The sequence below is a fragment of the Parasteatoda tepidariorum genome, chromosome 7 (assembly GCF_982258835.1).
Source record: "Parasteatoda tepidariorum strain Cologne lab strain chromosome 7, Ptep-v5.0, whole genome shotgun sequence".
In the NCBI taxonomy this organism is placed as follows: domain Eukaryota; kingdom Metazoa; phylum Arthropoda; class Arachnida; order Araneae; family Theridiidae; genus Parasteatoda; species Parasteatoda tepidariorum.
Window position 1 is genome coordinate 74,219,616 of NC_141761.1, and position 21,089 is coordinate 74,240,704.

General features: G+C 26.2%; 1 protein-coding gene across 4 annotated transcripts in view; it reads right to left on the reverse strand.

Annotated features, from left to right (window-relative positions):
* The window catches only part of Ubqn (ubiquilin), a 36,964-nt gene that overhangs the window by 14,586 nt on the left and 1,289 nt on the right, over positions 1–21,089 (reverse strand). For 3 of the 4 annotated variants that reach the window (XM_016073255.5, XM_087168084.1, XM_087168083.1), the window contains exons 2-10: positions 18,159–18,261; positions 17,120–17,169; positions 13,754–13,780; positions 12,981–13,136; positions 10,249–10,374; positions 6,435–6,563; positions 5,707–5,830; positions 3,526–3,779; positions 417–500 (exon numbers count right to left, since the gene is read on the reverse strand). In XM_016073255.5, coding sequence (XP_015928741.2) covers positions 417–500; positions 3,526–3,779; positions 5,707–5,830; positions 6,435–6,563; positions 10,249–10,374; positions 12,981–13,136; positions 13,754–13,780; positions 17,120–17,169; positions 18,159–18,261 — 1,053 coding nt within the window. The remainder of the gene's footprint in view (positions 1–416; positions 501–3,525; positions 3,780–5,706; positions 5,831–6,434; positions 6,564–10,248; positions 10,375–12,980; positions 13,137–13,753; positions 13,781–17,119; positions 17,170–18,158; positions 18,262–21,089) is intronic. The other variant, XM_071183282.2, reaches the window with a different exon arrangement.

Consider the following 21,089-nt stretch of genomic DNA (forward strand, 5'->3'; position numbering starts at 1 on the left):
ACGTTGAATAGAACTATGTGAACTGTGTCTTTTTGGATAATTCGAAGCAAAAATCCAACATAGCAAAAGAAAAATCTCATTTTAAAAAAGGGAAAATTAAGCACTTTATAAGAACACCCAATGAAAAAAGCACCTCTAAGGGCTTTTAAAAAACGAAAATAAGCGCCTTTAAGCACTTTTTAAAAACGCTACGCACCCTGCTAGAAAATACGAGAGCATTAATCCTACAACTACACGAAGTTTAGAGCAGGATGTGGTTTGTTTGTAAATGAATAAGCTATAAAAATGTATCTCTTTCAGTATGAATTACTAGAAGCACTAATGATAATACATTTATAAATGAATTTGAAAAATTTAAACTTGCTAAGTAACTTAAAAAAAAAAAATCTTTAAATTTTTTTTTACTGAATACTCACTTGAGACATCATCTGCGGTAACATATTACGCATTTGCTGTTGTAATTCAGGATTACTAGAAAGAAGAGGATTACTTGATATCATCTGTAAAATATAGAATAAAAAAGTGTTAAACAAATTTAAAAAAAAAAAACTCTTAGTAGCATATTACATTAGACAAGTATTAAAATTTACATTAGTAGGAATCTAAAACCTATCAATACACTAAGAATATACATAGTAAGTACACTTCAACAAAGTATGATAATGAATTAAAGAGGAAAAGGACAATGAATCAAAGAGGATGCATTGAAATTATTGAATTGAACATTTAGAAAAGTACTTAACAATGTAAAATTAATGGATATTAATGTAAAATTAAGATTTTAATATACAAATGTTCCAAAAATTAATAATAGAAAATATAACATTTCAATAAGGATGTTCAGACTATAATTCTTTTTTTTTCTTTCTGAAACTGTAGGGCATGCAAGGAAATATGAAAAACACAGAGGTCAAATAATATCTAAGTGGAGATGTTTATTGATTTGTGACATGCATTTACTAATATACCTTCTATTTATGAAAAATATATTTTAAAAAAAACTCAAATGACAATCTTACACAATCAAATAATTAGCTTAGTTGTACAAAATAGGCATATTATATTTAACTTAGGAAAGAAATAATATATAACAAGTCGGATTCAGAATCAAATTTTAGGAATAAAATTTATTGATCTTGAAACTGGAAATTTTAATCATTAACTAACTTAAAATATTTATTTATAATCATAACAATATTTTCCACAACAAACAGTCCTAGACAATGAATAAAAATCATTAATAATCTGAATATCTTTTAATCTAATAATTGATTTCATGTGTAATCTACAACAAGACACAAGATTTCATAGCGTAGGTAACAGACAAAGTTTACTAATCAGGCAATGAGTAAGTATTTTTATTTATTTATTTTACATGAAGTGATACACTTTTTCTTTTGAAAGATTTGGTTTTTTGATGTAATAGACAGAGCCTCAAATTTGGAAGTTACGGTTTCAAATATCTTTATCAAGACTAGTCAGAAGATAAGAAAGAAAAATATAAAACTAATTGAGGTAAGCAAACAATATTTGTGCTTAATTATAGAATTGATTTACCCCAAAGCTTTCTTGAAAAAGATTATCAATCAATTAATTTCATAATAATAGAATTTTGAATTCACGATATACAATTTCTTACACTCTTTTAAACTATTTGATTTTAAATATCTAGAACTCCATAAAATGTAACAAAAATAATAGTTTCTAAGAAAAAATTTCAAAAAATATTCTACTATGAAATTAACATTTTTACAGTTTAATAGAATTCATCTAAATAAATCTTTGTATCCAACAAACTAATTCTTAACCTAAGTTCTCCCTAGGAATAAAAAAGGGCAAGGTACTTCCTCTCAGAAAAGGGCTCCTTGAGTTTTGAAAGGGCACTCATTTAGCATAAATATTTATCAAAATGTGTAATATTATGTAATAACTGAATTTTATTGTCAACAATTTTTAAATTATCCTCTCATACTATTTTATTAGTATAGTTAAATTATAAATTATAATAGTATATTTTCTTTCTCATTAACAAAATAAGAGAAAGATTTGTAGTTTATACAAATAATTAAATGCATGCTATAAAGCAATCTTAGAGCATTTTTTTTTCCAAAAAAGTAAACTTGCATAAGATGACTAATTGATAAACTTGAAAGCTTCTTTCTATAATTTAAAATGAAAATTATAAGAAAATAAACATTGGAAGATGCATTTTTAAAAAAAAATTAAAGTGTTTAAAAATTACTCAAATTTATAATAATTCCCCCCCCCCAAAAAGGTACTTAAACAAATTTAACCAGTTGAGAATAATTCTAACTAAGTAAATATGTGTAGTAGTAATCAAAATTAAACCTAGAAACACAAATAATTTTACCAGTGATTGTTATTTAAAAACAATGAATAAATTTTTTTCAAAATAGAATCTAAATAATGTAATGTTTTTAAAGGATTCAGGGGCCCAACATTTTGACCAGAAAAAAATGAAAGAAAAGCCATATTTTTTTTCAGTTAAAGTTATTTTTATGACTGATTATATGTTACTTAAATTAAGGTCGACACCCATCGTAAGGCCACATCAACTAATTAGCATCTTATGTAAGTTACTAAAAATCCAATAATTAGGTCAAAAATTACTCAGTATGTAATACTTTCAATTCTATGCATGGTATTCTCTTCTATAGTTATTACAGGAATGAAATTAAATTTTAAAATTGTAAAATTTAACATAACGTTTATTACAAATTTCAAAAAGATTAAAACAGAAAGATATTTTATAGTTAACAAATTACTTTTTTAAATTAAACAAGTTCTGAAAATAAAGTACCATGTACTTTTCACCAAAAACATTAATATATATCATTTTTTATTTTTTTAAAATTTAATTTATCCTTAGCTTGCCCTTATTTTGCCGTACATATAGTCTCATCTAGCACAACCCTTGAGTTCAGCCCAACTATGAAAATGATCAACCTACATGTTGGATATTCATTCATTATAATAGGTCGATCCCATTCCAACTAAATGTTATAGTCAGCGCATATTTTTTTTTTTATGTACAAGAAAGTAAGGATTATCAAATTCAATTTTTATAAATGGGTCCATTTATATGCAACTTACAAGATATTAACAAAGATCTGTAAAATAACATACAGTGTCATCTATCACAGCCCTTGAGTTCAGCGCAACTATGCAAATGATCACCGTTCATGTTAAAATATTCAATATAATAGGTGGATCCCATTCAAACTAAATATAATGGTCAGTACATTAATTAATTTATTTTTTTGTACAAGAAGGTACCGATTATTAAGTTCAATTTATATAAATGGGTCCATTTAGATGCAACCCACATGATGTTGTAAAGAAAGAACTGTAAAATAAACATTTGTCCCCTGTTATCCACACATTAGAAATAAAAAATTTGTAAGACAAGCGCATAATATAAAAATCCTAATTAGAAAATAATCTGATAAGAAAGCAGGAAAGCTTTTCTCATCATGAAACTTTTTAAAACTAAAACAATCTTACCCGCTGAACAAAATCTGGATTTGATGATAAAGATTGCAACATATTTTGCATGAGTGGCGTATTGAGATTTGATAAAAGAGCAGGATTATCAGTCAGTTGTTGAAACATACTCTGCATTCCAGGTGTTCCAAGTAAATTAGGGGTCGCAGTAGGAGGTCGGGTTGTGGGTGTTGAATTTTGCGGTCCTCCTCCAGGTGCCCATGGGTTAGGTAGAGGGTCTCTATTTTCTGTTCCTTGTTGAGCAGATCCTGAATCTATGGGTAGAGAGGTTAAAAGTACACTTAAAATAAACAAAAATTTTAGAAAAATTATTTCTCCATAGCCATACCTTTCAATCTAGCAACATACAAAACAATATAACCAAAAAAGACTAAAAAATTAGTGAAATTATTTGAAAGCTCAAAGAAGCTCTTTTTTTTTCATTGACAATGCTATCAATAACTGACAATACTATCAATACAATTTCCAGTAGAAGAGAGAAAAAATAAATTTTGTCAGCAGTGTAACACAAATGAAAACAAACTCAAAAACTTTCAAGCGTATCCAACGCTTCTTCTTGTCGCTTGATGAATTTTTTCCCCCTCTGCGTTACACAATTGTCTTAATCTGAAACAAACTTTTAACGCATCCATAAAGCACGCAAGACATGTAACCATTTTTACGTTAGAAATTATAATTTGTTACGCATTTGTAGATGGCCTTGTACGTTGATAATCATCAATTGTCCATCTTGTCTTATTCTATCATATTTTAATAGAAAAACAGTCAAAAGTTAGAAAAAATATACCATTTTCAGAGCAAAATGCTATGGGTCCATTATTTCAAAATTTTTTGTAAACTTTTATTTTTGATTAAACCCACATCTCACAGTATTCTTGAGGGAACCAAATGGAAAAATGAAATCTCCAAATAAGCTGCACTACAAGATATACTGTTGCATTTTTACCAGAAATTACTGTATAATAGAATTCATATATTTTTTTCAGAAGAGACAAATTAAACATCCGTTTGAGTAACTAAAACTTTAACAATTGGCTATAGAAAATTTAACCATAAAACAGATGTGCATTTTGTAGTTCTATAAACAAATACTTATTATAATTATAAATTACAAAATTTTAAGATATACATATAAGTAAAACACAAATTTAATTCCAATAATTTACAAGGAAAAAACTAAAGAAAAATAAATAAAATAAAAATTTATAAATAAAATAAATCTCAAATAACAATAAAACAAAAATCATTCTCTGATGACTATTTTAAGCTATAGTTTTAGTAATTTTTATGTAATTAAACTCCTTTGCTTTTAGCAGTATTTTTTAAAAGCAGTTTAAAAAAATCTTGTTGGTACTATGTTTTGCAAGGAATTGAGTTTCAAGCCAGATACAGATTTATGTCATTCTTTGTCATTGTAAAGCAATAATACATTATGCACTTTACTGCCCTAGTTAATGCTTATATACTTATCATATCCTTCAAAAGAACATGGTTTCTTTTCTATCATCCAATTTTTGCTATACATTATTATAACTGACATTTTTTTCTGAAAATATCTCAATTCATTATTTTTTCTTATGAAGGCGAAGGAAGAAAATTTTGAGGTACAGGAGGTTCAGCTTTGTTTTTTAGTAGCAATTTCTAGTTAATAATCCACGATTTCTTTAAATGAAAAATGGTTCTTTTGTAATCTCATTTCCTTCTTGCATATTGAAATACTGATTTGAAGACAAATTTACACTCTTATAAAGGAATAAGAAGTACTAAACAGCCTTACAATATGGTTTCATTCACAATATCTGAACTATATTATTATGATTTATTTTATTGTCATATTAGCTTTTAATTCTGTGCAAAGGTTACGCAATTTTATATGTAGATTAAGTTTTTGGTTTCAACTTATTCATCAGCTGTTACAGACACCAAAAAATGAATTATTAAGAAATAATTACATATTTTACCCATCTCTGATGAATATGTAAAATGTTTTTAATCAATTACATTCTTAAAGGAAATAAATGTCATTTCTTTCTAATAACAGCTCTTATATCTCATAATTTACACATAATGTTCTTTCGATCTTTTTTTCAAACTCAATCACTTTTCCACATGAATTTGCATCTTAAATTTAGAATTTTCTTACAGGAGTTTGACTTAAATTGCAATAAAAGTTACAATTACCTCCCGTGTCACTAACAAGAGATGCAAAAGGATTTGTTCCAAACTGTTCCTGAGCTGCATTGTACATAGGTTCTTGGAGTTCAGTATACATTCTTCTCAATGCATTGTAGCCACCTGGAACACTCTGCAAAAAATCACTCCAAATTTAACATTGATCATATCATAGTTTTCAAACAAAAAATAGTTTCTGGAAGAAAAAACGTTGATATTTAAAAAAGTAAAGCTTAATTTCTCTCTGGGATGGTTAGAACAATGTCACAAAGCAAATGTTTGAAAGGAACTTACATGAAACTTGGCAGACAAAAACATATACATCTAATAATATATTCAAATAAATTTTGCTAAGTTTCCATCTGTTTCTAACCAATAATGTACTAAAATTATTTTCAATCTTAACTAAGAAATAGTAGACAGAATACAGAACAGAAAATATTCAAATCAAATGGTTAAAAAAAAAATATTTAATTGTTATTTTTTTATATATATATTTTCCCCCCAATGATAAGTAAATTACATTTCTTTTACTTTCGCTTAAGTGTGTAGAATGAAGTATGAAATTGTAGCAACATAGGCTTAGCACTATAAGACTAAGTATTTGACTCATTTTAGTCATTAAATAAATAACCTACTAGTTTTCAGCACAAATAAATGGTTTTGACTTTTATTAAATAGGAATGTGGTACAATGCTCATTGAAAGGTAAAATTTATTTAAAAACGTAAAAATTACCTCAATATTACTCAATGCTCTATCTTGATTCCTCATTACTTCCTGCAACATTGCTGGATTCCGCATTATTTCCATTGTATGCCTCAAAAGATCAGGATTATTAAATATGTGGTTGATTTCAGGGTTTCTCTGCAAATAATCAGACAGTAAATACAAAAATAATATAAAAATATGATTTAAAAAAATAGATTTCATATTAAGAATGAAATTAAGATTTCTTAACAATGTTATAAAAATTACTAAATAGCAAAAAATATACCTTCTAAAACGAGTTTTTATAACAGAAATTACTTAAATATCAAGTGATAAAACAGCCTTAGCACACGAATAAGTCACTTAAAGAAGAGATTGTAATTAGATTTATCACAAATAAACAAGTTTCACAATCCTGTTCCTCTTATTTTTGCAAAAAAAGTTTCCAGATCAATTTGAGTGTTTGACATTGAAAAAATAATTATAGCAATTAAAAATAAAAAATAAACTAAATTTTACTTTAATGCTATTAAACTAATCATTTACTCAGATTTTTTATTAAATCTAAATAGGAAATGACTTATTTTCATAGTGTAATAACAAAGTCAATTAAAGTGTGACAAATGAAAGGCTAATGTTTTTTACATATTTTTAATAGGTGTTCAAATCAGACATTATAAACTCATTTTAGTTAAAAATAACAATTTTAAAGATTTAATCAAAATAGTATGTCAATAATATATCAAGTGAGATGTACAAATGATTAATAGTTTACAATTGCTTTGTAGATAATATAAATTAAAAAATATGCAAAAATTTCACAGATCTTACAAAAAATAAAGGTTTTATTGAGAATAGTTTTTTTTTTAATATTTTTTCCCCAATGATAAATAAATCATACTTCTTTTAAACCCTCAAAGGCTCGTAGAATGAAGCATCAGTTGTAGCAATGCAGAGCCAAAAGCACTATAAGGCTGAGTAATTTAATTTATATTTCAGAGTAAGATTCTACTAGTCAGAATACATCCACTAATAAAATAGTTTGTAGCCAAATTATTCAACAAAAAATAAGGACCTTTCAGCAGGGATGAGAGTAGTCAGAAAGTAAAAAAGAGGAAATCCAAGAATGAATATATATATATATATATATATATATATATATATATATATATATATATATATATATATATATATATATATATATATATATATATATATATATATATATAACGATTGAATTTTCAACAAAAAAAAAGCGGGATATTTATTTAAAAAAAAAAAAAAAAAACTTTTAGAGAATCAGAGTTGTTGATAAAAAGGCTGAAATTCGAAAGGCAAAAGCGAAAAATCTCATCTCTGTATAAAGGTCAACCAGTTTTATCCCAAGGAAATGATTTTTTGAGAAACTTCAGAGGGAGGAATGAGGACTTCAATGCTTTCGCTCCGCGGAAAATTAAAATCCTCATAAAATATTTTAACTTGTTCAAATTAGCGGGAAAAATGGAAAAATCTAAAAAAAAAGCGGAAATCCACGAATACGCGGAAAAATCTCATCCCTGTTTCAAAGATTTTTTAAGAATGCTATTTTTTTTTTTTTTACAAAAAATTGTAGCTGCCACCCACTAAAAAAATTGTTTCTTTCCCATGTTAAAAGTTTATATATATATATCCATCAGTATTGGAAGAAATATTATTTCTCAAATTAATCCCATAAAGTTTATTTGCAACAATGATATACTTACTTTAAAAAACTGTAAATCTTTACGTAAACTTCTCCCTAGTAATATTCCAATCGGATGCATGGACAGATACCTGATTCAGTGGAGGAGTGCCTACTGAGGCGAAGTAATGTGCACCTTTAAACTACAGAAAGGTCACCCAAGCATTGAAGGTTCAGTTGGATTACTTTGAACCATAATTGGGTGCCTATCTATATTTCCAATAGTTTTATTAAAGTCATTAAATTTAATTATATAGTTTATTTTTTAATTTTATTTCTATTTGTTATTTTTTCTTCATCTTTTTACACATTCTCATACCCACATACTTGTTTGGTACTTGAACCTTCAACTTTCTAAACTAGCAATTTTATGGACTTTTACTTCGACTTTTAAAAAAACAGTATATATCTTTGTCTGTCTTTTTTTTCTTCCCCTGGGGCAGTAGGGGTTGTAGTTGATTGTAGTAATATATTGCCAACAGCTGAAACAGCTCCCACATTGGTTGCACCCCTATGTATATCAATGCTTCCACTATAATTTCTTTAATATTTTCCCTTTTTGTTAGTTCCTTTTGTAGTGCTTTTACATGGTGATATTTGGTATAGCTTTTAGTTTGCTATTTTGTGTTAATGATTTTGGTTTTCTCCAACTGAGTTGATACTTTTCATTCTCTTATAAGGTAATAACTTAATTTATTTCATCTTAAATATTTTTCTCAATATACGTTATACATAAATATACATCCACACTAACATAAAATTTTCAAAATACAAATTACAATATCAAAGGTTTTACATAATCATGATAAAATAACTAGTTTCTGACAAAGGACTATTACAATTTTAAAATATATTCAACATAGAGTTGCTTAATCTATTTTTTAAATTAATAATTAATTAATTAAAAAACAATTATTTTAATTTGAAGTTCGAATTAGTTAAACTTAAGTTAAAAAAGGTATATGATTTATATATTGATTTTTTTTTTTTTTATCTAAACCAGTTACATATAAATGCATACTGAATAATAATGTTTACCAGATTAATGTAATATGACAATCATATTGAATTGATAAAGATGCAAACAGAATTAAGCTATCTGAGAAAACCTCAATAAATTTAAAATATAAATGTTATGTTATTAAAATTTGTTATGAAAACGTTGAATAGAACAATGTGAACTGTCTTTTTGCATAATTCAAAGTGAAAACCAACATAGTAAAGGAAAAATCTCATTTTGAAAAAGGGAAAATTAAGCACTTTTTAAAAACACCCAATGAAAAAAGCATCTTTAAGGGCTTTCAAAAACGAAAATCGGAAATAAGCACCTTTAAGCACTTTTTAAAAACGTTTAGCACCCTGTATAAGTGTTCTGAATGAAACATTAGGAAAACTAAGCTTTTTTCGAAATTCATGCCAACAATTGACAGGCAAAGAAAAAAAATTTGCACTGTGGAAAAGAGAAAATCACAAACACCCCAATGAAAAAAGTACCTTTAAGGGCTTTTAAAAAACAAAAATTAACACTTTTGAAAAATTTTATGCACCCTGGAGCAGACATCCTAAAATGAATGGGGAAACTAGTGAAAATAAGTTTGAAAAAATAAATTAATAAAAAATAAACTTAAAGACATTAAACATAGTTTATTGAAGTTTTAATTCTTACAGGTTTGGCCCCTCCTTTAATCTTACTTTAAGATAGTGATTTTTCTTTTCAAAAAACTGGTCCATATGTTATTCAAAGGAAAAGAAACTTTATTAGCATTTTGTTCAAGGGCCACACATTTGGGTGGTTCAATTATGTATAAATAATTTTTATTACAAAAATAACAGCCTCTTAGTATTGAAAATAAACTTATGACAAAGAAGAAAATAAAAACATTTTAAGCAGAATTTAAAGGAAAAAAAATCAGAAATTGTGTTTAATTCATGAAATTAGAAAAAAACTTTAGAGCAATGATCTCTTTTTTTTTAAAAAGATCCATGAAGCTATTATTATACTACACTCAAACCTAGCAGGTACAAACAATAAAAAAAAAATCACCATTCCAGAAAAAAACTAACTTATTATAATAAAATTTATTAAAATTTTTCTATAATCTATAAGCATATATTTGATACCTCCATAATTTGCTGCATCTGAGGATGGTTCATTATCATATCCCGCAAAGTTTCAGGATTAGAAAATAGAGACTGCACAATAGGACTATCAAAAAGTTGCCTCATCATTTCAGGATTATTCATAAGCTGTAGGAATAAATAAAAAAAAAATATGTAAAAAGCATCATGAATATCAAATATTAAAGTAGAAAACCGAAGTAGATTTAAATTAAATTTAATTTTTCAAAAATGTAAAGAATGAATTATAGCAAGACATAAAAAAACAATTAAACATCAATAACATTTACAATAAATGCTTCTACTTAAGGTAAACTATAACATAACCTATCTTTTAAAAACAATGCATTATTTTCAAAATTAAAGCTAGATGACTGAACCTAAAGCAGTGTTATTATGTGACAATTCATTCGACTTATAGACTTCCGTTAAATATATATATATATCAGTGTTGAAGTCAATTTCTCAGACCCCCAAAAATTTGTGGAAACCAGGGGTCGACGTTAACACTAGTTAGTAATAAAGCTGGACATTCTGTAACAATGAAGTATTGATACATTATAAAAGAGGTAGATACAAATAACTCTATATCAATTTACCCGTTTAAAAAACTATTTTTAATATATGTCATATACAATAAATTTTGAATTTTCTCTCATAATTTTTCCTTACATACAAAGGATTTCTTTAGAAACAATACCTTAAATTATTTTCAGAAAAAATTAAAAGAATAGTTAGTATAATTTATTTAAAAGTATTTCAAAAAATATAACACAATGACAACTTTTAAAAAACACAATAAAGCGACAGATTTAAATGTTTTGCATATTCATATGGATCATACGGATCCACTCTGTAATGAATTCTATTTTTTTTTAATTTTCTCAGTCTTATAAAATATTGCTTTCACCCCTAGCCACACTTTGTAAAAGATTCTATAATAACATTTGTATCCTTATTTAGAAGGGCAGCCAGCTCTGCTAGCTGTCTGATCCCTATAAATGCAAACTTTTTGCCATCTTTGTAAAAATTTGCCGCCACCCCTTAAAAACACTGCCTTTTTAATCATATTTCCTTTTAAAAAAATCACTTTACATAATAATTACAAAAGGGTTAAATTATCTGTGTTTATAGGTTTAATTCTGATTACTATTTCAAATTACTTTGTTGGGTTTAAACTGGTTTCCTTTTAATAAGTTTCTCTTTTCTAGAATATTACTCATTTTTTCAGTTAGTTAAAATTTTTAAATTATTTTCGAAATAAAAACTTTTTTTATAAAAAAAAAGTGTGCCTTTAAATGTTCCCTTTCTTATGCTTTACAGTTTAAATAATAGAAAAAAGGTTTAAAGTTGTTTATTAATTAATAATTTTTTTTTGTTGTTTATTTTAATAATCATTGCAGAAACCAGAAAGATGACCTAAGAAACCAGAATTAGGTGCTTGAGCTGAATAAAGAAAATTTCACTTTCTTTAACATTAGCGTTAAGATAGTTATAGCAAGCTTCCATCTATTCTGCAACTTGCATTTCAGATTAAGTAAGCTTTCAGAAAAAGAAAGGTTTTTAATCAAATATATAAAAAATTACACTAATACAGAACCTTCATTGAAATTAGCTTTCAGAAAATGCTAGTCTAAATATTATCCACAGAAATAAATAATAACAGCATAAATAGTATTCTCTGGTAACAAAAAACCACATAAGGTAAAAAGAATCTAACAAGTTAATAGAGATAATTACATAAGGATCGCTATTAGCATGTTTAATAAGGAATAAAAACAAAAAAAGGCACACACATTGGGGTTACAAGGAAATCTGACAATACACAGTACATGAAGGCAAATGTAATAATAAATAAGACTGATTTAATTGTATGAGGAAATAGAGGAATTGAAAGGTGATTATTAGAAACACCTTCAAATTTCGACCTTCAATTAAACCTGTTTTGATGTGTATTACACCCGCCCTCTCAACCGTAATTTGTCAGTTCATTCGTCACTTAAATATTGATTTGTAACCCTCTTACATGTATACTTTGTCTTCATTTTTGATAACGATTTTTAAAAATACACATTATGGACAATCAAAGTTCATTTCAGACGAATTTTGTGAAGTGCTGCCCTGTTTGATGTGCAATAAAAAATTATTTATCTCGGTATTATGACCACGCCCATATTTTATAATGAACTAAACTGGATGATTTGGAAGGCAAGTGATAAAATTGTATTGGGTTTAGTCGTCAGTGGAGGCCTGGCTAATAATAATTAAAAAAACTCATTTTTATACTCAGAAATTATAAGGTACTCTAACTTCAAATTATCATGCTAAAAACCTATTACAACAAATTACTTATAATTATTTACTTCTTACAAAGTACTCTAATGTTCATTATGTCTCGTAGTGTGGCCCTGTTTGTTGTTCAATAAAAAATTAATCTCCCGGTATTATGACCACGCCCACATTTTTTAATGAACTTAACTGGATGATGTGGAGGGCACGTGATTAAATTGTATTGGTTTTAGTCATCATTGGCGGCCTGGATAATAATAATAAAAAAAACTCATTTTTATACTTAGAAATTATAAGGTAATTTAATTAAAAATTATCATGCTAAAAACTTATTACAACAAATTACTTATAATTATTTACTTCTTACAAAGTACTCTAATGTTCATTATGCCTCACAAATTGCACACAACAATTTAGCAGATTATTGAGTCGATAAATTTACATACCTCTCGCTGCATTTGTTGCTGCATGTCAGCAAATGCAGAACTACCACCACCTGCTTGACCACCTAACGCACTCCCCAAATTTCCAAGACCAGGAAGTCCACCAAAACCTCCAAATCCAAACAGGTTCCCAGGTAAAGGCGGTGGCGCCGTAACATTCTGAAAAATGGCATTACTCAGAAATAAGTAATATGTACAGACAAAATTTTAAACAATTTCAATAAACAAAAACAATAAAAAAACAGGATTCTTTAAATCAACTGATATAAGAGGAAAAACTGTTAACAAAATAGTTAGCTTTAATAATTAATGCATCTTCAAAAAATGATTTAATCTCTTAATACACACTTAAAATGCAAAATATAGAATATATACTCAATAACAATATAAAACTTATCCTTAGATTGAAAAGATAATATTGAAGAACATATTGAAATTATTGCAGATTATGGATTAATCTCGTATGAGCAGCTTATCTTAAGTGATTACTAAGAAATAAACATGAAAATTGTATTACTAGTTTTATTTAATTGCTTTTTCTTAATAATGACATAAATACTTGTTAGTTAAAAGATTTAAGCCTTAATCTATATACATTTTCAATATTACTAAATAACACACCAATACTGGTGCATGCGATACTGATGATACACTAAAACATTTAATTTCATGATTTACATTTTTTTACAATTCTACATACTAATATGTGAGCAAAATTTATTGAATTATAATTTTATAAAATTATATTTTGTAACATAAAATAAAATACAACTTACCGGAGAAGGTGCTGGTGGATCTTGCTGCTATAATATAATTATACAAAAAAGTTAAGCTCCAATAAATAATCATGAATAGAGACAAAATTAATAGCAACATTTATTAAATAAATATGTATGCTTATTATTACACTCAATAGCCTGTCGTCACTAGATTAGTACTGAATAACGAAAAGGGGACACTGACTTGTTAGAAAGAAAAACATGATAAATTGCAAAAAAAAAAAAAAAAATTAACACTTACATGGTTTACTATGTTAACTATGAAGTAATATAATTTAGTTTTTAATTCAATTTAAAACTGCTTACTGCACAAACTGAAGTTTAATTTCATTGTTCAGTGTCTTTGGAAATTTTGTACAAATTGTTTTTTCCACCTTCCCTTCAATTTTTTTGCATGAAAGTCATCTCAATAATACCTTAAAATTAAATGTGTGCATCCAAAAAACTTTAAAAGAATTAGATATTTTCAGGTAGTTGAGTAACAAAGGACTGTCTTCACAATTTCTTTCGTTGTTTTGCTGAAAAAAATTCTTACAATTTGGTTTTTACTTAATAAAACTTACTTATTAAAAAGAATTGTTATCAAATATTAGTATAATTAATGTTTGACATATTCGTTAGATTTTTATTATTATTATTTTTTTAACTAATTTTTAGAAAATTTCTTTATCTTATCTAAATACCACAGATAAGAATTTAATTTTCTTTCCTACTTTTAAGTAATATTTTAGCAATTTCATGAGTTAATAATATGTACTTAAATTTTAGTACTTTTCCATTTCGCCAGTGCAAGCGATAAAGTTGACAATGTGAAATTACTGAGTGCAAGTAAATTCAACTCTTTTTTTTTGGTTTTTTATATTTTTAGGTGGCATTTTTAAAAATAAATAAATTGATAAAGTAGCAGAAACTACTTATGCTGGAGAAATGGAAAAGTATCAAAATTTTTTAATAAATAATCAAGTCAATGAAGAGAAGATTTTTTTTTAAAAATTATAGCTAAAATTTTTTTGGCTCTAAGTAAAAATTTCATGAAATTAAGAAAAAAAAGAGTAATGTAATTATATCATTTTTGATTAAATATGTTAAGCCGCCATGAAAAGAAAAAATCATGATCTAATTTAAAAATTTTAACTTTTATTATCTTAAAATTTGAAATAAATCTTTCTTTCTTTTTAGTATCAAACATCTTTATTAAAAAGGTATTCAAGATGTAAAAAAAAGGAAAAAAAAACACCCTTTAAGCTAAAGTATCTCTTTGTTTTAACTGCCGAAGAAAAACGCCTTAACGCCTTTTTCTACCAATGCAAACCTATTATGCCAATTATTCCTAATTACATGCTTTAAGATCGTGCATCCTGTTTTCACAATTTATATCAAACATCGCAGTTCGTATTAAAGTTTCGTGTTCAAGTGACTTAAAAATTATACATAGGAATTCCTATTCACACAATTTTTAAATAAAACATCGAGATTCCTATTCACACAATTTAATAATGAAACATTGAGATTTGTATTCATACGATTTTAAATTCAAATATCGAGATTCGTATTCATGTGATTTTAAAATCAAACATCCAGGTTCGTATTAACGAGATTTTAAAAACAGAAATCAAGATTCACACCTATGAAATTTCTTAAATTAGTTTCGTATTTGAGTAAGTTAAAACTCAAACATTGAGATTCATATTCATCTAATTTAAACATAAGTAACATCATACATCAATATTTAAATTAAAATGTTGATATCATTCTGTGGATAATTGCTTCTACATACACTTTTTTCTTCCTTAAATTTCAGGTTCTTTTTCAATTACTTTAAAAAGTGTTTTTATACATTTTAATATTTTTTGATTTCTATTTTAAACTTTTTTTGGTTTCTTACGAAACTCATCTCTGTGATATGATCAATATAAGGTTTAACATTTCTTAAAAAATCTGATCTTCAAACTAATTTCGCTAAAATGACGTGGCTACGAAAGGGTTTAAACTAGTTACAAAAGCTAATCATTGCTTACAGAAAGTCTTAATTGATATTTTAGGCTTGCAATAAGTTCTTCATTTTACGTAAGTCACTTTATAAATTTGGAACTTCATTCATTTAAACTAACTTATTCACAATAAATAATATTAAACAACATTTATTCTTTTTCTGCAATTAAGAAAAGGGGGAAAGGAAAAATATGAAAGGAAAGGTAAAATTAGAGTTCTCCCTAGGGAAAAAAAAAGAGCAGGGCGCTTCCTCTCTGAAAACGGCACTTTGAAAGGGTACTCACTAAAGATCGTAAATATTTATCAAAATGTGCGACATTATGTAAAAACTGAATTTAATGCTAAACAATTTTCACCTTTCATACCATTTTATGAGTATATGTCAAATGATAATTCTCTCTCATTAACAAAATAAGAGAATAATTTGCAGGTTATAAAAATAATAAAAAGCTAAACAAAAGGTAATCTGTGAATATTTTTTTTTTTCCAAAAAAAAAAAAGTAAACTAGCAAAAAATAATTAATAAACTTGAAAGCTTTTTTCTATCATTTAAACTGAAAATTATGAGAATAAACATTTAAAGATGGATTTTTAATTAAAAAAAGATATTTATTTAAAAAAATAGCTTTAAAATTTAAAATCACTTAAAAAATTTAATAATATTTCCTCTCCCAAAAAAAAAAAATACTTTTTAAAAATTTTATCAGTTGGGAATAATCCTAAGAAAGTAAATATCTCTAAGAGTATTGGGAATTAAACCTATAGTAAACACTCAACACTAATAATTTTACTAGTGTGTAGTTAGTTATTATTCAAAAACAATGAATAATTTCATTTCAAAATGGAATCTGAATAAAAAGGTGTTTTTAAGGGATGGCAGCATACTTTTTCAAAAAAAGTATATTACTTTTAGTTATCAATGGCTAAAATAGCAACTGAAAGGAAAAATGCATTATTTTTAACATTATTTTAAATATTTTGCATTATTTTTAACTGACAGGAGTATAAGTTACAGCGAAATTTGCACAGATATCTTAATATTTAGTACCTAAAATTAGACAAAAAACTTGTCATATGACTCAGTCACACAAGACTGAACAAATGGATTTGAAAAACATAAAAATTACTCAAGTTGAAAATATGATTATATCTTAGAATACATTTAATAATGCAATTTTTTAAAGAAAGAATGGCTAAATTAAAGCATTACATGAATGATTTTACAGAAATAAAATTTTCAATAAAAAGATAAAAACAAATAGTACAAATAAAAAAATATGATCAACTGAAAAACATTTGAATAAATACAACAAGAAAAAAATAGCTGATAAAAGGTATTTGATCATATAAAGGAAAACAAATCACACTTACTCGATTTGAAGTTCTGATAACTAAATGAATAGTCAATCCTTCTTTTATATCTATAGTTTTTAATAAAAAAAATAAACATGTCAAATTTTTTAAATTAATAGAAATTTTTCTTGAAGCAACAAAACATAAATAAATTCAAAAAATTTTAAACATGGCTACAAATATTAAACATTAAAGACTTTCAAGAAATTTTTTTAACAAGCTCTTTATACAAAGCAAGAGTATGAAGTAAATTTTTTTTTCTTCATAGGCTCTGCCGTCACTCAAAACAATGTTATTCATAGAATAATAAAATTACTTTTACAGCTGCTATGAGTTTGTAACTGTTATTTATGAATGCTGGGTTAAGTGTTAACTATTTTTAGCCATTGCCCTTTATGACAATAACGAAAATGGTGCATATTTACAATATGAAAAGGCACAGTTAAGTGACAATGAAGTGTTTGTGATGCAATATGAAAAAAAAAATTACACCAACACTTTGTGTAAGAACTTATAAATTTACAAAAAATCAGAATTTTTAATGATTTTCATAACGTGGAAAAATTTACCTTATTATAAATTTTTAGGATTTTCTTAAGAATGTTTATGTGATATGGCCATTTTAAAACCAAATTCTTTATAACAAGACTGTATGCACAGTTTAAATTATAATTCAGATTTGACCATTTAAATCATGCTTCTTGTTTGTTTGTTTTTTTACCTTCTTGGGACAAAAACTTAGAAAAACACCAAGCTCAGTTTTTTATTACAAAACTTTTCCATAAGTTTAACTTATGAAAATGAGAAAATAAATCACCTATTAAACTGTAAGTGGCATTTAGTTTCAATTACTAAATAGTTACCTATTTAAAATTACTATTTTCGTGACATGCCAAAGTATAAAAGTACGAGTTCCTAAAAACTTCATATCAGGTTATGAACATAAAGCAGAGAAAAATTATGCAATATACAAATATGCTTTAAAACATAATATCAAGGAAGAAACAAAACATGTTTAATGTATTAAATGTTGATTTGCACTGAAAAATAAACTTACTATGAGATTTAATTTCTTCATGATCCTTCAAAATCTTCCCAGCAAAAATTAAACACACTTGCTCAAGAGAAGTGCTGAATGCTTTGGCTACTTCTTCTTTTAACTACAAAATCAAAATTCTACGTTATATTTAATAATTATGAACAATGAAACAATTTAATTGAGGCAAATCATTTACTATTAGTACTAAAAAATTACATTATTAAATATTTATACTTAATAATTATGAACAATGAAACAATTTAATTGAGGCAAATCATTTACTATTAGCACTAAAAAATTACATTATTAAATATAACAAAAACTAAGCTAAGATTTAACAGCATTATGAATCCTGATTCATAATTCTATTAATTTAAAAAAAAAAAATCATATTTCTATTTTATTTAAAACGGTTTATTTTTATTCAAATCATTCAAAGATATTTTCATGAACTTTCTTCTTCTTCAGGAGTGCAACAGCCCTTTGCAGGCCTTGGCTGCCTCAACAGCACGCCTTCTCCAGCTCCCTCTGTCCATGGCAACTCCCCTCCAGTTCTTAAGTTTTAGGACTTTGAGGTCGTTTTCGGTGTCGTTGAGCCATCGAGTAGATGGTCTACCTTTAGAGCCGGACCCCTGAGGGTTCTTGAAGGTGGCAATTTTTACAGGGCTATCTTCAGAGCCTCTCCAGATATGGCCGAGCCATCTTACTTACATCATGAACTTTGGTTAATAAAATTACATTTAATAAATACAGGGTATCTGCAACATTTTAGATATTCAAATTCATGACTTTTCATGTCTAATTCTTAGAACTTTTCATGACTTAATGAAGTTACTATTTTCTCCGACAAAAAACAGAATAATAAATTTAAAAAGCATTATAATAACATTAATTAAAATGATAGGTATAACCAAAATTGTTATACTCTGCATCTTCATATTTATTGATTTTAAATTTAAAAAACAGAGTAAAGAAATAGTTGAAGCAATAAAATAGCTGAAAAAATAATAGCTGAGCAAATATTTTTTTTTTCTTCTTTTCTGCAGAATTATATTCTAAAGATACTTTTCTTGTTCCTCAGAAAGGAAAGAAATACTCCTGATTTCTCTGCTCTTATTTCGGAATTAAACAAATTTGCCAATGACTAGCTTGCTTCAGCTAGAATTTTAAATTGATAAAATAAAAAAAAAGATGAATAATAATAATTGTGAAATCACATAAGTTTAAAAGATACTTTGCTCTAGAAATGATGTTTTTTCTTTCCTTTTTTGAAAGAACAGCATAATTTTTAAAGAAAATGATAAAAACTTTTAATATTTAAATAAAATATGACTCAGAGTGGGGATTTTGTTACAAATTCAGATATTCGGTACACCATGAAATTTGGGAGGGATTCCATTTTAAAAATAAAATTTTGCGCCAACCTAAATCTATGACTTTCCATGATTTTTTTAAAAAAAAGTTAAATTCATGACATTTCATGACAAATTTTGCTCAATACCAAAATTCATGACTTTCCATGATTTTTCATGACTTTCCAGATGAGCAGATACCCTGTAAATATGATTAAAATAGAAGTATTATTTAACGTAAGTGTGTAATGATCATTCAGACCTTAGTAACCCATTCGTGCCAAGAGTCTTTAAAAGGACAATTTATACTACCAAAACATAAAGCACAGGTGTTTCGTTCTGTGGATTTATTTTTCAGTAAAAATATAGTTCTTCTTACAGTAACAAAATTGTAGGAACACTTATACTTTAATTCTAAGTAAGAGCATCTTGTTTTTTAAAAGCTAAAGTGGTTGGCAATAGAAAGAAATATTTATTTGTAACAAACAAATATACCACATTTTACTATAAATTATTTTTATATATATATATACCACTTTTTATGGCTGGGCATGAATGAGTTAAGTATTGGACCTATTTGGCTTTTTTGGTGAATATTAGGTTGGCAGAATGTTAGGTCAAAAAGCATTTTTTGTAAAAGTATTTTTCGATAAAACTTTTTTTTAAAATTTGAATAGACTTTTTAAAAAATAACATAAAATCAGATTTTTAACTATACGTTAATAGAAATATTTTTCACATATATTAGTTAAGTTCTAAAATTCATGTGCTTGCAAATTTATGTTATGGAAAACAAATTGAAAAATAAACTTTGAAGAATTGAAACTAGATTAGTACCAATATTGAAGCACAAGTTTTTATACTGCTGCTTTTTCTTTAAAATTATATCAGACAAGAGAATTTTGTTTCTTTGACACGTATTGGAACTTTGTTTTAAAAATTGAGAAGGTCATTTTGTTTTATTATATTTTTGCTGTTTCAGTTATAGAACTGCATTTTAAAAGAAGGGTTTTTGATAGACTTTATTCTTTTATTGTCACTTTAGGCAATAACATAAAAAAACTATGACTTTCAATGTTAAAAGATTTGTTTCAAGAACTATGAACAATTGTTCTTTCTTATGCATTATAGATTTATTTGCTGCCAAATAGTGTAAAACACTTTTTTTTAATTCTATAGGCCATTCAAATTACTATCCCAAAAGAAAGAATTATAAACTGTCATAATCCCAAAGTACTCATTCTGGGTGATGACTTGTTTAAATAATAGATTGAGTAGATAAAGATTGTAAAGTTTCAATTACATAACACTGCTGATTATAAATGTCAAACCATAGATAAGAAAGTGGTAGCTTTCAATTTAGACCTATATCCTTTATCTACATCTCCAATAACTAGTCACTTACTTGTAAAAATTACATAATTATTAAGCGATTATATTGATATAAAATTAGCAGGAATAAAACCTTATTAAATTAATAATGGAAAACATTAAATATGTATATCATTTGTCTACATAAAATTCTAACTATGTATTTTATATGTAATTCGAAAGATAATGAGTTACATTAGATTAATGATTTTATTTTCTTAAATGA